At 40.4% G+C, this 16,169-nt stretch overlaps 1 protein-coding gene across 6 annotated transcripts in view; it reads right to left on the bottom strand.

Moving 5' to 3' along the window:
* The window catches only part of SESN3 (sestrin 3), a 44,893-nt gene that overhangs the window by 12,965 nt on the left and 15,759 nt on the right, over positions 1-16,169 (bottom strand). For 5 of the 6 annotated variants that reach the window (XM_041417000.1, XM_041416999.1, XM_041416998.1 and 2 more), the window contains exons 2-7: positions 8,485-8,550; positions 6,001-6,198; positions 5,138-5,320; positions 4,492-4,728; positions 2,783-2,930; positions 415-530 (exon numbers count right to left, since the gene is read on the bottom strand). In XM_041417000.1, the coding sequence (XP_041272934.1) occupies positions 415-530; positions 2,783-2,930; positions 4,492-4,728; positions 5,138-5,320; positions 6,001-6,198; positions 8,485-8,550 (948 nt within the window). The remainder of the gene's footprint in view (positions 1-414; positions 531-2,782; positions 2,931-4,491; positions 4,729-5,137; positions 5,321-6,000; positions 6,199-8,484; positions 8,551-16,169) is intronic. The other variant, XM_041417001.1, reaches the window with a different exon arrangement.

Genomic DNA, 16,169 nt, shown 5'->3' on the forward strand with positions numbered 1-16,169 from the left:
TCACAGACCTCTACGTACCCAGGTATTGAAAGCCACTGGACAGAGAGTACTTGGTAAAATGACAGGAATAAAGATTTGCTCTAGTAGATTTTTTTTTTCTACAACATCTGAAGGGATGGGAAAGAAATTCTTGCTATTCTACCTTTCTCTTTTATTTCAGATATGCTTTACAGTTTTCAAACATTAATACTGGTAATAACTAAAGTAAGGTAGAAAGCCAAGTATTGCCTTGCCAGAGATTGACAAATAGTGAAAGACTCCATCTCAGGGAGAATTATGCAAGGTTGTGAGTTACTTAATGAACCAGGACAAGAAAAGAAGCATGCAACAAACATGCCCCACTACAACAACTTATGCTCTGTAGTGAGATATATAAACATTCTTTGAGTTGAATGCGCTTTAAAGAGATAGTACCTGAGCTCTGAATGTTGGCAGATGGTCTTCTCCTCGCCTTGCAAAGTCTTTGTACCCAAACCCAGGATCTTCAACATAACGGGAGACATCTGTAGAAACTATTTCATCATCAAATGCTGGGAATAAAACAGCAAAATGCTTTGCTTTAGGCAAGAACATGAGTTAATGCTGACTTCCAACTACTACTCTGCTACAGGACTAGAGGACAACTTTAGAAGTTATGCAAAGGAGAAAGGTGGTACAAAGAAAAGAAACATTCAGTTCTCATCTGCTTGTACTGGATACATTGCTTTAATTGAGCCCATTAAATGTCAGCCTACACCAGACATCTAATGTACTTCTACAAAAAGAGAAGAGACGGGCTATACTTTTGTCTAGAGGTTTCCTTTTCTCTCTGTTGACTTCTAAGGGAGGTTAATTATCTTAAGTCAGGAAGATGAACATCATTAGCAAAGTCACTGTGCTAGCATAAGAAACAAAATAATGGATCCTTCACAGCAGGATTGTTGTATTGATTAGCCTTTGTGTCAGGAATCACACTGGCTGTGTCCTGTAAGCTGGAGTATGAGCACCAGAAAGCAACACAACACTCCACTGGTAAATACCAGCTGAAGATTATATGAAAGCAAAGAGCTCTACAGTACATCAGGGTGAAATTCTGCCAGAAGCTGTAGTAACTAAGCATCTTCAAAGAGCTCCAAAACATATCACTAAGCACACGCAGGTTCTCTATCAGGAGTCAATCTTTCTCTCCTGAATAAACAGGTGGCTTGATTGTGTAACTACTTCTGCAGAAGTTGACTACTGCATAGCTGACTGCATTTGACCCTGATGATAAAATCTTGGCTTGCTTCCACATGCATTGGTAGAACAGTTGCCATATGTCCACTGTTAGCACCTTGAAAAGTCAGTTAATCTAAGAATTGCAGAAGTGCTTTATCTCCTCTTTGCCTCATTAAACAATCAAAACATAACTGTGCAGGAAGAAGCTTGGACAACATCTGCTACAGTAAATTCTCAGTGAAGAATAAAAAACCTGTACACATACACTCCTCTGCCCTGATAAGGACTGGATTTCATGAAAGGGTAAAGGCCCAACACACACAGACCCCTCAACTGAAATCAGCAAATGGTAAAGAGGGAAGAAAGTCAACAAAACTATCAGCAACCCTACTCAGAAATCCCTCCTGTCTTGAATGACCCCTTTTCCTTAAACACCTGAAGTTGCACAGACTCATGGAAGTCCTGATTTGATAATGAAATTGTAATGAGTGTCCATTTAACTGCACTGCTGATACTGCCTGGCCAAAGGAAATTACAGCAGGAATTTACAATGTCCATTTCAAAAAATCCAGCTTGATGAATGTTGCTGGATGTATCTTCTTTCACAGATTTTTCCATGTTCCTAGAGAGCCACAGAACAATCTCTCTGCTGATCAGTACATTCTTCCTCCCTTTTGGGCTTTTTGCACAAACCCATTGATTCTTTCAAACACGTTTGGTCTGAAGCTGTGGAGACCTAAATTCACTAAGAACAGTGCAGTAAAATGTGAAGCATTTTAGTGGTCACTTTTTAAAAAGACACAAGCAATCATCTTCAAGTAGCTTCTGCTATGAAGAAATATCTAGAGATTCTGATTGTCTTAATAATATCCTTTCTTCTAACACTTCCTTTGGGAAAAAAGCACTGTTCTGTCTGTATGAAGCAGGCTTCATTCAGTAGTTTGTTAGAGATGAAGGTCTCCAGAGCATATGAAGAATACTGGAAAAGAAGGTTTCAGCTCAAAATTTGGAAAATCATTTAAGAATAAAAAAATGCTATCAATCTCTATCACAAGACAGGCAGTTGAACAGCACAGCAGTATGATCACTCAGAGCAGCAAGATGGAAATGTCCTTTCCAGGTGGGCAGCAAATGGTAAAGTAGTTGAGTCTCATCATCTAATTCCTAAACTAAATGTCATATCCGAAAGCTACTTGTGAGTGTCGTTGAAGTTCTAAGCACCACAGAACCTACACCTGTGAAATGTTACTGAATATTTATTACTGATTTATTAATTATAATTAATAAATTAATCACTTTGATTATACAGAACATATAAAGAAAGAAAAATGTACACCCTACTTTATAAGGAAGCCTACACGCCTTTTTCCCCCTTAATATACAAAAGCTAAATTTCAAGTAATAAAAAGGATATTTGTCAATGAAGAAATCCTAAGGTGATGAAGCAAAAGGTAAGACTGCCATTACTACTCACCTCCTACATGAAGAGAGAGAGAGGACAGAAAAAGTTTCAGTAACTGAACCAGCCTCAAGCATTTATTTCTTAAAAAGCACGAACAAAATTGAACTGGAAAAGCACAAATACCTCCACTAATTACTAGTAGACTCTCCTTCTTCTCCTTCTCAAAGCGAGTTGCCATTTCTTCCTGAGAGGCTTCTTCATCCTCTTTATCTTCTTGTAGTCTCTTCATCCTTTCCATCAGGGCCTCCAGCTCACTTAAAGAATCTGCAATCTGCAAAAACACCATGACATTCTGCAAAATTAGAAAGTAGACAACGTGTGTCATCTTCAGATTTCATGCTTGACAGTAAATGTTCTCAAAACCAGACAGCAGCAGCAAACACAAAAACTCAAGCCAGAATGCATTTTGCCACATACATCATAGACAAACAGCTTTCACACAGCAGGAAGACAGGAGCTGGGAAGTGTTAGTGTGGCCTGCTGCAGTAATTTATTGCAGTAGGATTAACAGTGAAGAGGTGGTGTTTGAGTGTGGAAACCACAGTCACTCATATTGCACCGCATACATAGCTCAGGAAAATCCATCTGCGTGCCCTACGTCTCCCATAAACAACTTTTCATACTAAGATAACTATATTCAGTCCATTGGTAAAGGAAAATATACTTCTGAAGAGATGCAGTGCAACACTGCCTTACAGAAACACAACCTGAGAGGGCAAATCAGTACTTTTCTTTCGTTATGTGAAACTATGTTGACCCTTTTTCCTACTTCTGTGAGGAAGAAAGACCTCTTTTTACTAGAAATATGTCAAAGTTCGGGTGCCCTGTACCTATTAGTCAGGTTTTTCATAAGATAAATAATTTGGTTTTTCTTTTCCACCTTTTTGAGTCTGTTCTTTTGCCCATAGTTACAATTGTTTCTAGCAGACTCCTCACTGCTTAGCAATAAGCACAGTCAGCAGCAATGCTCTGCCCCCTACAAATGGGGAATAAGGGACCTCCAGGCATGAGCTGGCATGTTTTACAGCCCAGAAATTTAAGACACAGTGATTGAACTGAGTGATGACATGCTTACATTTTACTGGTAATTGTAAAAATTGTATCTAGCAACTCTGCTCATAATCCTGATTTTCCATCAAAGGCAATGAGGCTAATTCATCTGTCAGCATTAGTTCAAGGGCATGTCTTCAAAAGCATTCTAAAGCACCTTTCAGGAAAAAATGTCCAGTTAATTAACTAGTAATCAAATTAATCAAGTTAATTAACTTAGTAATCAAAGTTCTCTGTTGATTCAAGACTGGAACACCAGCAGGAAGAATTAAGTAATTTTATTTCAGACATTTCCTCCCATCTACATGGAAGTGTTTCAAACTGTTTTGTGATTGTAGGCCTTGAAATAAAAAAAAAAAATAAAAAAAAAAAATTATTATTACTACTACTACCACTACTACTACTACTTCTATTTTTTTTCTGTTTTTCTTTTCACTCCCTATGTTAGGAACATGGATGGAACAATGCTCCAGTCAATGCCACACTGTATAAAGAAACTGGGACTTAGAGTTTTCTGCTGAAAGCAAAGTTTTAGTCTTCTCCAATGTGTGGTGAGATTAACTATCAAAATCACACTGCTCTGACTACCATCCACTGTTACAGTGTGGTTTTCAACAGATTACACTGGAAATTGCCAGAGTGTATGTAAGAATTACCGGACTCAAGCATTCCTGTAAAGTAGAGAAAAAAATTTTCAAACTAAAATTTAAACAGGAAAGAATGGAAGTAAGTTTTCTAATGCAAAACAGAGGCAAGCAAAAGAATTTTCTTGCAACACTAACCCCAAAGTTGCTACTTGTGAGGGATGCATTTTCTATGTTGTTGTCATTGGCAAGATCACAGACACAGAAGTTGTTGACTGCTATAAGTCTGACTCCATTAGAGGTATCCGGATCTCTCTCTGGATTAATGCCACTACCAAATACAAAACTTGCCAAGGCATGATAATGGGCCAACAGGACAACAGCATGCACCAGTTCAGGAAGAGACCAATTATTTTCTCCAGTCTTGACAAGTTTCTGAAATGAGAATAAAAAAAGTGCAAATATAAAATTTCTTTTGGCCCCCAGATTTTCTATAAAACACTACACATTTCAAAAAGAGATCAATTCTTTCTTCCAATAATACCATATTGCCCTTGCATACAAACTCTCGCTGGATAAAAAAAGAGATACCTATTATGTTACTTCTTTTCTTTTGGGCTGTTTTAGCCAATGCTATTCCTAAAAAGAAAATCTTACTGGCTTTGTCACACAGGAGAATCAGCTTGTTTGGTGCACTAGTACTTCCCTGAACTTTTTAACTCAGGGTAATGAAGCCTAACCAGGCAGAGTGCTGCCTGTAGTTCCTAGCCTACCTTGCACAGTTCTAGGCAGCTCCTTTTACCAGACATTTACTGGCATTTACAGGGCATGACTGAAGAGGTACCTGGATGTGCTCCTTCGTGATCAGCCAGGGCCGGTGTGCAAGAAGCTTGTTTATTTCGTTCAGGTTTTTCAGTCGTTGGGGAATGTATTCTAAACCATTCAACCACTCTGCAATCCCGCCAGTCTTCAGAAACTCATCAACGTGCATATTTATTAGGTAGGAGCACTGATGTCTGGCAGCAGCCTGGAATAATTAAACACAGAGTGAACAGGGCAGCACATTAGTGTGTGATCTGGTTTTGCTGCGGGTGGGAGACAGGTTAATAACACAAAACAAAAGTACAATGTCATTCCAAAAGGCCTTGTGCAAATGCATTGCAATGCGCTTCTATGCAGTATGGAGGATTCTCCAACAAAAATATATTTGGTTACTCTGGATTGTAAAATATAATTTCAGTGGGAAGTGATCACTAGATGAGAACCCTCTGCTCACAGAGCTGACTTAGAACTTGTTGCTCAGAGCCTTGTCCAGACAAGATCTTCACCCTTGGAGATCACAGAACCTTTCTTGGTTCCTGCTGCAATGTCTCAACATCCTCAGAGAGAGAATTGTTTTCCTAGTGTCCATCTGCAATTTCTTGTGACTTGAGTCCACTGCATCTCATCCTACTGCTGCACAGTGATGTGGGCATGTGAGAGGAGCATCACTGTGGGAAACAGGGCATGATTTGGGTTGCCAATTCTCCCCTTTTACTGAAAACCTTCCGGCCAGGCATGTTTTATTGTGATAAAAATCTACAGCAAAAATTCAGCCTCTGTCAAAATACCACCTTAATTTCTCCTTTCTAAATTCTTCCTTTTCCCTGCTTTTTTAAATAGAGAAGTCAGAGTTACAGAGAAGAGACACAGCCTGTTGGTACATACCATGATAGCAATGTAGTGCCTGTAGGGCAAAGGAAGAGGCCCGTCCATGCGCAGCATGTAGAACTGGCTGCGGAGGAAGGACTCCAGGTACTGAGTGTGGATACTCATGACCTGTGTGATGTTGTCCAGGCGACCAGACGTAGAGTATTCTTCCACAAGAAGATTAGTACGTTCATCCAAACCGTTTGCTTGCATAACCTTGAAAATAAGATGGAGAAATGTTAACAGAGGGTGAGATTTTCTCTTGCTTTAGCCCTGGGGAGAAACACATTGTGGTACGAAAGGTTTATCTGTGTCCAGACTTAAAGACAGTTGATGGAGTTCTGGATGTGTTTTTTGCAAACATACATGCCTGCATGAATGCAAATACACACACACAAATCCTACTTGTATACTGAGAACTGAAGAGCACTTTACACTGAATCTCTGTTATTTTTTATACGTTTCTAAAAAACCCAAAACCATTTTTCTATACATCTTCTTGAAACAGAGGAAGTCGCAGGTGCTGAAATCAAATCTGTACAGAGAGCTGAAAGTAAGTAAGAGCTAAATGGAAAGTAAATTCTTTACAGAAGACAACCTGTATAGACACACACCACCTGAGTTCTCAGCCCTAAAATCAATTTCAAAATTAATGGAGAGGAACTGGATTATGTAACCAAATTATAGAAACAGCCTGGCAATCTACCCCTTCTGTGCTTGCATAATTGAAGAGGAGATAAATGCTAATTTGTCATAACATTCAGGTATTATTTAGAATAGGAATTTAATGCTTTCTTTAAACAAAAGCTGTTCTTTAATTATTCCAACCAATCCAAACCTTGGGCACAAGATGAAATGAAACAGCAGAACAGCAAGTAGCTCTTGCATTGCAAGCCCTGACACAGTATGAGTGCTATTACTCAGTGTTTATCACCAGGAACAGCCATTCTCAACATGTTCACCACTGAAGTTACAAGCACAAGACTAGAAAACCCAGTATTTATTCTGACACTGTGCACTAATAAACCAGCCAGATTGCTACTGCAAACACCATGAAATGAGAACATATTTTAGTTGTTTTACTGCACATGAAGGTAGAAAGTGCCTAAAACCAAGAAGCACATTGTTTTTTCTGAAATATTCTATTTAAAATGTTTTCTTATTTATGATGGGCTGATGAGTGGACCATGTCTCAAATATTTTTCTATCAGATCTTATATAGAAGTCACATGCAATGAAACAAAACAACATATTACATCTTCATTTCACACCACTGTACTTCCCTGGTTTAATTTATGGGCCCAGAAAGAAAGGGGAGAAGCAGCTACATGGTTAGGCAGCTCTATCCTTTTTACCTGTGTATCTTCACTATGGCAGCTTTTCTGTGTTTTTTTACTCAAACCAATGCCTTCTCAGTGGTTCTTAATAATGTTTTTACCATCAGAATTTTATTCACACATTAGAGACCATTTTATCTCCCTGTATATAACTCACTTCACTCCTAGGAGTCCCCCTTATTCTTCAGCAAGTGTATCTCCCTGTATTTAAGAGATTCTTGTCTCATTTAGTGGTTTCTTGGGGAAATAATATTTTTTGTGTCTCTGGTAAGGTTTCTAATCTTCTCCAGCTTGTCAGGAATTTTCCTTGGAACAGTGCAAGTTACAGAAAGACATTCTGCTGACAGAATCAAAATATAATCCTGTAGGACTGTGCTATTGCTATGTTAGGCAGAGCAATATGCCATATGATTATTTCTAAGCTTTATCTTCATCTCTATTACTATCCTCTTCATACTGTGCGTGTACTTCCTCTTGATTTATTTCCATCCACAGACATTTTTTTAAAAATTCTGCTTTCAAAGCGTTGTGGCATGTTAAAAGGAACCTTTACAAGTATGCCATTATTCTCTGCCCATATTCTTTCCACTGCAACAATGAAGCAGCCTTTTCCACCAGTAGTGTTATTATCACTTCAGTGTGTTACTATTCTGTCACTAAACCCTCTCCATTCACTGCACTATTTCATGACAAGGAATGAGGGAGAAAGGCATTTGTTTAACGAACCACAGTCAGCATTTGTCATGGTAGAAATCTCCAGTCTGAAATCCACTCCTACCTTTCAACATAAATTCTCTCAAGAGCCACAGCTATACTCTAAGGAGTGAAGTCATATTTGCAGGTTCTCTCAGACTGAAGGTCAGGCACTGCACTGCAATACTGGGCAGGCCTCCCTTTAGGTCTGGCATTATAAATGATGTGTTCACACCCACCTGAGAAGAGCAGAGCTGTCACTCATGGCTGTCTCCAGGACAGAAAAGATGTCAAGCAGTACCACTTGTGTGAAAGGATGGGGTGGGTCTTACTCACTGCAATCTGCTCCAGAGAAACCAATGGTTTTGCTTTTAAGGGAGCTTATCCAGGTACCATGGAACAAGCCGGATCATAGAACCATCCTTCAGTGTCATTATTTTCAAAACTATCACCCAGCTAACTGCAGACTTACTTCATTCTCTGGTATAAAGGCACTTGGTCCTCTTGTCAATGGCGGGGAGACCTGTACTCTCTTTTCCTGCAAAACAGTCACATAGTTCAGTCACTGTCAGGAATTACATATTCACCTCACAAGATGAGATCTTCAAGGTCTGGATTCTATTCTCTTCTCAAATCCCCCTGGGTGTTCACTGAGGATGTATGGCACCATACCACATTAGATCAGCTTTGGATCCCCTGTACTTTGCATGAAGGAATGGCATTCATTTTGGCAAGGAACAGCACCAATTTTGGGCAGGGGTAAGGCAGAAACAAACCCCAAAAATCTAATCCCAGTTGGTTTACAGACCAGTCTGAAGATGCACAGACAATAGCAACAAAACATGTGGCATGATGCTAAAATTAGCCATTTTACTGGATTGAATGGAAGTTTGAAAACAGAGGGGGGGAAAAAAAACACACTCAGGAAATTATAAGCAAGATGCTGGTTTTTTTTCAACATCAGCATCTGATGAGATCCTTAGTGTTGTGAAGAGCTAAGAACTTTTTGTGCCAAATATTGGCATGAAAAGCAAACCAGCAAGACCCAGTTACATGCATTTTCAAGAAACCTGATGAAAAGGCCACCTGGCTCACTGCCGAGCCTGGAGCACACTGCAAGCAGCACGAGTCTTGGTGTGCAAACCCCAGCTACAAGGCAGGAGGATATATTTAGTACAGAACAAGCTGATAGTGTAACAAGAGGCAGAGGACTTTTTTGATTTATTAGGGATGAGAAACTGGACTAAGTTAAACTGTGCTGCCAACCAGAGGAGTGAAGGGGACCTGGGGAGGCTGCCTGCTCCTCCGACTCATCAAGGGCAGGACCAACACTGTCCACGTGATTCCTGAACAGTGATGGTTCAATTCTCCTGGAGGTTCCTTCCTCTCCACGGGTCATTTATTTCAGTGACTAACTCCTCAAACTGTTAAAGTTTTCCTAATGCCTAATCTGAATTTCCCTTGCAATAATTTAAAGCAGTTGCTTCTTGTCTTCTTTTCCTCTTTATGGTTATTTTCCACCTATCTGGTTGGCTGCACACTTGTCTCAAGTCCCTAATTGCAACCACAGAGTTGGTGACTCTTAATATGTTATCCATAAACAGCAGTATTAGATTTGCATACTAAGTATTTCGTGCCTTTAACATAAAAGTCTGAAGTTTTCCATAACAAATGACTCCTAAATACCTCTACCAGGGGGGCTTTAAGCTTAACTGCCGTATGCACAAACAGCAGTGCCAGTCCCATAATGAATGTGCCGCTGATTTCCACCCAGGGAAATTAAGCCACTGGAGCTGCGTAACTATTGTCCTGATCCTTAAAAACATCCTGTCCTTTCTAAATTAGATTAAGGAATAACATGCAAAAATCAGCAATGATTATTCAGGAAAGACGTTCCAAAGCAAACTCTCACAGGACAATTGAATTTGTGACTTTGGAACAATTAGCTGCTAAAAGATGCAGAAATAAGCTGGATCAACCGCATGAAGCCCAGAAGCCAGGAGACAACTTCCTGCATCTGCTGCCTACTGTCACAGCCCCAAAAATCCTGTAAAATACTTCTCATGTACAAAAAGTACTCAATCTAAAGTATGAAGAAACGCGTGAAGAGAGTCCTGGCATCCTCACACAGTTACACAAGGCACAGGAACACTTCTTCCCTTGAATACACAGTCTTGCCAGTAGTCGGACATTTCCACCAACATTAGGAAAAAAATACTTTCCAAGATTGGATCCAAGCTTGGAATTTACTTGGTTTATGAAGATTATCTGGAAATTAACGTTTAAAACCTTTATTTCACACTACATAATCTGGAGGAAGCAGTTTGTGTGAATGATACAACTTGGATACCTGTACACTGTCAGCTTTTGCTGGAGCATACCAGAGCTGAACCTTCTCCATCCTGCTCTCTGATCTGTACCTTCTTCAGGCTCTGCAAAGTTGGTCCTTAAGACCAGACCATGGCAAAAAAATCCCTTTGTTGCTTCTGGCAGGACCTGTTTTCCCATTCAGTGTGACTGCTATTACTCCTTTGTGCCTGCAGATAAGCTACTGCTGAGGAAAGGAGGAAATGGTACTTGGGTGGATGAATACAGGCAAGTATCAACAGTTAATTCCTGGGAATGATGACAGAAAGTCCAGGAGATAAGACACAAAAAACGTGTGCAAATCTACTGCAAAAAGAATAAAATCCAACTGCTTTTGGGTGCTGGCAACTCTTAAAAAAAACAAGCCTGGTGAAGAAAAAAAAAAATTACAATCAACCAAAACAAGAACAGAACAACCCCAAAAGCCTGCACATGATCATTCAAGTTGACGAGTCTTATCAGTAGACACTTACAGGAGCTGGGTTTTTTTATATTAGAAGTGGATATTCTTCCCTTCCACCAACAAGAAAGATTATTTTGCCTTCTTGCCAAAGCTTTTATTTTATTAAAACTGGTTCAAACAAGCTTGTGAGGAGAAAAGGAGCAAACATCATCTGGTTGCTCAAGTTCTCGGGACGCTATAAATAAAAACATGTGAAGTTTACAAGCATTGAGAAAGATAATGTTGGCTTTGTTGAGCTGTAGATAAGAACCACTCCTTCTGGGCATGCTTTATCTAGAGCAATGATTTAAGGTCTACCCGAGAACCCAAACATGAAAAACAGTACATGGGAATTAGAGAGCAACGGGGCAGATTTATGGTCCTTTATGGTGAAAATTCTTGCAAAGCCTCTTGTTTTCCAAGAAAGCCATTTTGTTTTCCTGTCCAAATAGTCTTTGCAGATTACACTATCACTAAGTCAGCCAGGGTCCCAAATATCTTATTTGAAAGTGGATTCTTTTGCTAAGAGGCTGAAAGAAGAAACAGGTTGCTCAGCAACTAAAACGCTGCACGCACATCTACCAGTCATTCTCTGCTTCATGATCCTCCAGAAACAAAATTACCTGAGTAAGAACAATTTCCATTTACATTAAGACTAATACCTTTTTGAGGGCTGTTTCCTCAGAAGGAATAAGATGATGAAGGGCTTCAAAGCAGAAAAAAGGTATGCCTGAGCATGTTCCTGAGAGAGGGGCTGCTGCAAGCCAGAGCCTCAGAGCAGGTTTAGCAGCAGTGCCACTGTCACACTGTGGTGTCAGACAGCAGAACAAGACCCCTGCGGAGCACAGGAGAGCTGACGCAGGAATCCATGAAAAATCTTACGTAAGCTCTGCCTGTGACTTCTTCCTGTCCTTAAACTGCACTTGCAATGGTGTCAGGATCTTCATCAGGAATCGGAATGGTGACAAAGTAGGGGCATTTCCCCTTTGCCCAGCTATAAACTGTAAGAAATATCTTTGTCCTTGGGCGAGCTGTGCACAAACCCACAGACACAAATCTGCAACTTGCCAGCTCACGGGTTTATTTTCAGTTGTGGCAGTGACTGCACACCCTTCCCTCCAGAGCCAAGATGGGCACTGGGATGAGACACCTGCATCCCAAATAGCTGCCAAGTGGCAGAGCAAGGAATGCCAGAGCCACGGGGGTTGGTGATGTGGCCATGAAGGCCAAGGGGGAGCAAGCACGAGCCCAGCTGGCACTGGGATAGCACAGCGGCTTTCCTCCCAAAGCCCAAAGCAAAAGAAACAACCTTTCTTCCTCTTCACCACCACATGAATCACCGTGTCCTCAGGCTTTAAAGAAATGGCTATTTTTAGCAAGCTGTAAAAGGAGGCTGTTTTGCTTGAGAATGGAAGTGCTGTCTGGTGGAGCTGATCAAACAGCTGCTGTAGGATGCATTTCTGAATACCTACATATTCAGAAAACATGGGCAAGAAGCAAGTGCTTGCACTGCTACGGGTGCAGGGAGGCTTCTTACGCACATGGCACATAAAATCGAATTCATCCTGCACTTGACATCAAGGTGGTCACGCTTCAATGGCATTGGGGGAGGGGGATCACAGGGAAGAAACATTCAAGAAGGAATTTTGTGAGCCATGACAGCGCTGACACTTGTGTCCCTGCAAGCTCCCAGAGCAGTGCAAGTATCTGGGAAACACTCATGAAGGGGCTCAGAACCTCCACTCTCACACTTGCCACCACTGCCAAGACATCAGGATAATAAACAACACCAGATCAAATATAAATCTTAAGGGCATCCCAAAATTAGCTTCTCCTGAGCAACAAACTCTTTTTCCTAAACAAGCAGAAATGGTTTTTGGGGGAAGGCAATGAGTAACTTATTATTTATTAAACCTTTTCATATAGTATAATCTACAAGCCATTTTGCTACCATCTAGCATTTGTAAGGATCTTGGTTATTTAAATTCATTGGTCTATCTCTCTAAAATACTCATTATCATCTGCAGCAATAATCTGAGTCAAGTGTGTCACTGGGTGGGAGTGGAGAACTGGGTTTAGGATTCCCTATCTGGGGCTGAATCTTACAAAATTAATAGGTTTTTTCCCCCCCAGTCTCAGCTTTACCTTACAGTTCTTCAAACTCAAAATACACCAGTTCAATCTCACAGACTTAATGTTATGGAGCCCACATTTGGTTTTCTGTGACACACAAATGCCTTGAATTTTAGTTCACATTACAAGCAGCATTATTTGCTGCTGCTGGTTAAAACCCTACCTATAAACTGCTTTCTCCTACTCTCACTGTTGTTACTGAACATATTTTCATTTTTTGTTCTTGGATCCTGGACCAGGGTCTACCTTGACTGGCTCTAATTACAGTCAAATGCTCTGATTTTCAGTAAATTGTAACACAATTTTAGTCATACAGTCTTACTGGACCATCTGCTTATTCCATCCTCACTGAAAACAGAAGAAAGCATTAAAAAAAAGTTATCTGAATACTGGTTGTGCCTTAGCATCTGCTTTTATTCAAACTCTTCCCTAGGATGCAGGAGGGATTTTGTTTATTTCTGCACATGCCAAGTTGCCTTTCGATTTAGCCACCCAACCCTGGCAGAGCAAGAGCAGTTTAGAAATGTGTCAGAAGTTTAGGATGCATCCAATTCATTTTAGGTGGTAACTTTATTATTTTTTGTAAATTTGCAGAGGATTAATGTAATAGTTAAAACTAAACATAGTCTGACTAAAATGAAAACCTCAGTAGTCACAGTTTACCTGTCTTCACATGACAGTTCTCCTGGGAGACTCTAATTGACAAGAACAAAGAAGTATATTCAGCAAAGCTGTGAAATTTTAACATTTATTGACAACAATTTATTGATGTACCATTCTTTAAAGAAAAAAATCTGTTCATGACATCTAATGTAATAAAATTGGGACCTTTATAGTTTCAGAACATATCTACAATTCATCTCACATGAAGTTTCCATTGCAACTTCAAAAATTTAGATACATATCTGAAGGGTAAACCTTGGTGTCCTGTTATTGAAAACAATTTCTGTAGAAAAAGAAAAGCCAAAAGACAAAAATGTGAAGAGCAATGATTTGAATGACACATAACACTTTATTTGCTGACAGTGCAGCACTCCTCCTTAGAGCTGACCTGTTCCCATAACTAAACCCAGGATATAACTCCAAAAGCAATAAAAGAAATGTTCAGAACAAACAATGTCAAAATGTTGAGAGTTCACAAAGCAAAAGTCCTAGCCTACAGTCATTTGTAAGGGGTATTTCAAGTGATTTTGCAACAGTTTCTTCCTCTTAACAGACTGTCCAACTCCAAAAATGCAAACTAAGCCATAAAGATGAAAATTAGCAGAGGAAGTCAAACAGCAGGAAATCTTTTTTTTAATGGAACAGCATTTCAAAATACTTAAACTAGTAACTTTTAACATTAAGAATTTGGCATCTTTGTGCCTCACAGCTGATGAAGTGGTGCAAAGAGCTCGGAAGAGGGCCAATGTAGTATAACTGATGGAGAGCTTTTGCTCTGGTAACAGGTTACAGCCCTTTTGGATTTCACACAATAAAAGGAAGCCTATCCCAAGTTCCCGTCCCTCCACCAGCCATTAAGAACACAATCCACACTAATTAGAAACCAAAGGTCAGCAATTTCTACCCAACCCAAGACGATGGTCAGGCAGGAGAAGTCCCTCAATGGTTCCTTGCTCTTTGAAAGATATCTGGTACACTCGGCCCACAGGAGAAAAACTCAGCAGTGAACATGAAGTTACTGGCAGAAAAGCCTATCAGCTTTGCCATAAAGCAAAATTCCTACATCTGCATCCTTACTGCTCCTACTGCTGTGCCTCTCTCCTTGTCCTGAAGATCATTCCTATGAACCAAAACCAGCCCCCAACTGCAATGGGAGCAGACAGAAAAGGACCACAAGCCACATGTCAGAGTAACAAGTATGCTGAAAAACACTTCTTTATTTAAGAAACCTGAACTGTATTTAAATTTTTTTTTGTCAGAATAGATCTAAATGTATCAAGTTAAAGACACACCTCTAACTTAATATTGACCGAAGTTCAGAGTACATCTAGCTGTCTAACTGAGCCTGAGGCTCCTAAATAGAAAAATGGAAAAACCTTCACAACAAAATTCGCTCAACTAATGGTGCCAAGTCAAACCTCAACATTGATTATTAACACCTGAAAAGAATGAGAGACAAACAGCTACTTTTTCTACTTCCTTGTTGCTTGAGAATCACTTCCATTTAACATAAGCCAAACCTCAAAGTCTGGCTTTTTACTCATGCCCCAATTGTTCCCAGGTACCAAGGACGAAACTCAACTGACCAAACACAGGCATCCAAATCAGAGTTAGCCAGCTGCTTGCTGGTTAAAATGAAAAAAGGAAGATGATGTCGAACTCAGGATGACAACAACTGTGTCATGGAAAAGCCTGAATTTTCACCATAGACTAACAGATTTCATGGCTAAGCAGGTATTGGTCTGAAGACCAGCAAAACCTGTATCACCAGCAGACAACAAATGGTCTTCTGGTCTACTTCAGCCTTCAAAAAACTGCTCAAAAAACCAAACAAAAAAACCAAAGCCAAAGTTATGGGGAGAACAGAAAAAAGGAGAAACAAGACTTCTTTCATCCGTCCATGGAGAACTTCACCTCCTTCCCTCCCTGCGCACCCAGCAGTAACACTGGAGTTTGTGTGCTCCTCGAGAACTGCCCTCAGGACAGAAGATCTTGTGAGTGAATGCCTAGATGACTCAATACACTACAAGCACAGCAGAAAAGCATTTTCTATGTTTCAACAGCACCAGATATTAAGAGCAAAAGTTAGAAAACTTCAGTGGTTTTAGCTGGGACTTGTTTCATCTGTACCTTGGCTCCCTTCCACCTTCAGGTTTAGTCCACATCTGACATACTGAGACAGACCAGCATTATCTAGTTTGGAGAACATAGCCTTTAGCCATTAGGTTGGCAAAACTGCACTGAGTTAATTTGCCTCCTCATCAGCCAGGACAGGAGTGCTGCGTGTTAAGAAAGGCTCTCTAAAGCAGCACAGCATATCCTTTAATCCCTGCCTCCATGCAGAGGGCTGCCTTGTCCTGCCTGAGCACAGCCCATCGAACCAAACCTGGTTTTGCTCTGCCAGAAGGGTCCCATGTGCTCAGGAGGCTGCAGGCTCAATGTGGGCAAGGGCAGAGACTGGGGTCACACGTGTGGCCTCCATCCTCTTACGGAGACACAGGATCGACCTCCACATTGGATCCATGCAGCAGAACACTGCCAACAGGTACAAC

Source organism: Onychostruthus taczanowskii, unplaced genomic scaffold (assembly GCF_017590055.1).
Source record: "Onychostruthus taczanowskii isolate IOZ18803 unplaced genomic scaffold, ASM1759005v1 scaffold54, whole genome shotgun sequence".
In the NCBI taxonomy this organism is placed as follows: Eukaryota; Metazoa; Chordata; class Aves; order Passeriformes; family Passeridae; genus Onychostruthus; species Onychostruthus taczanowskii.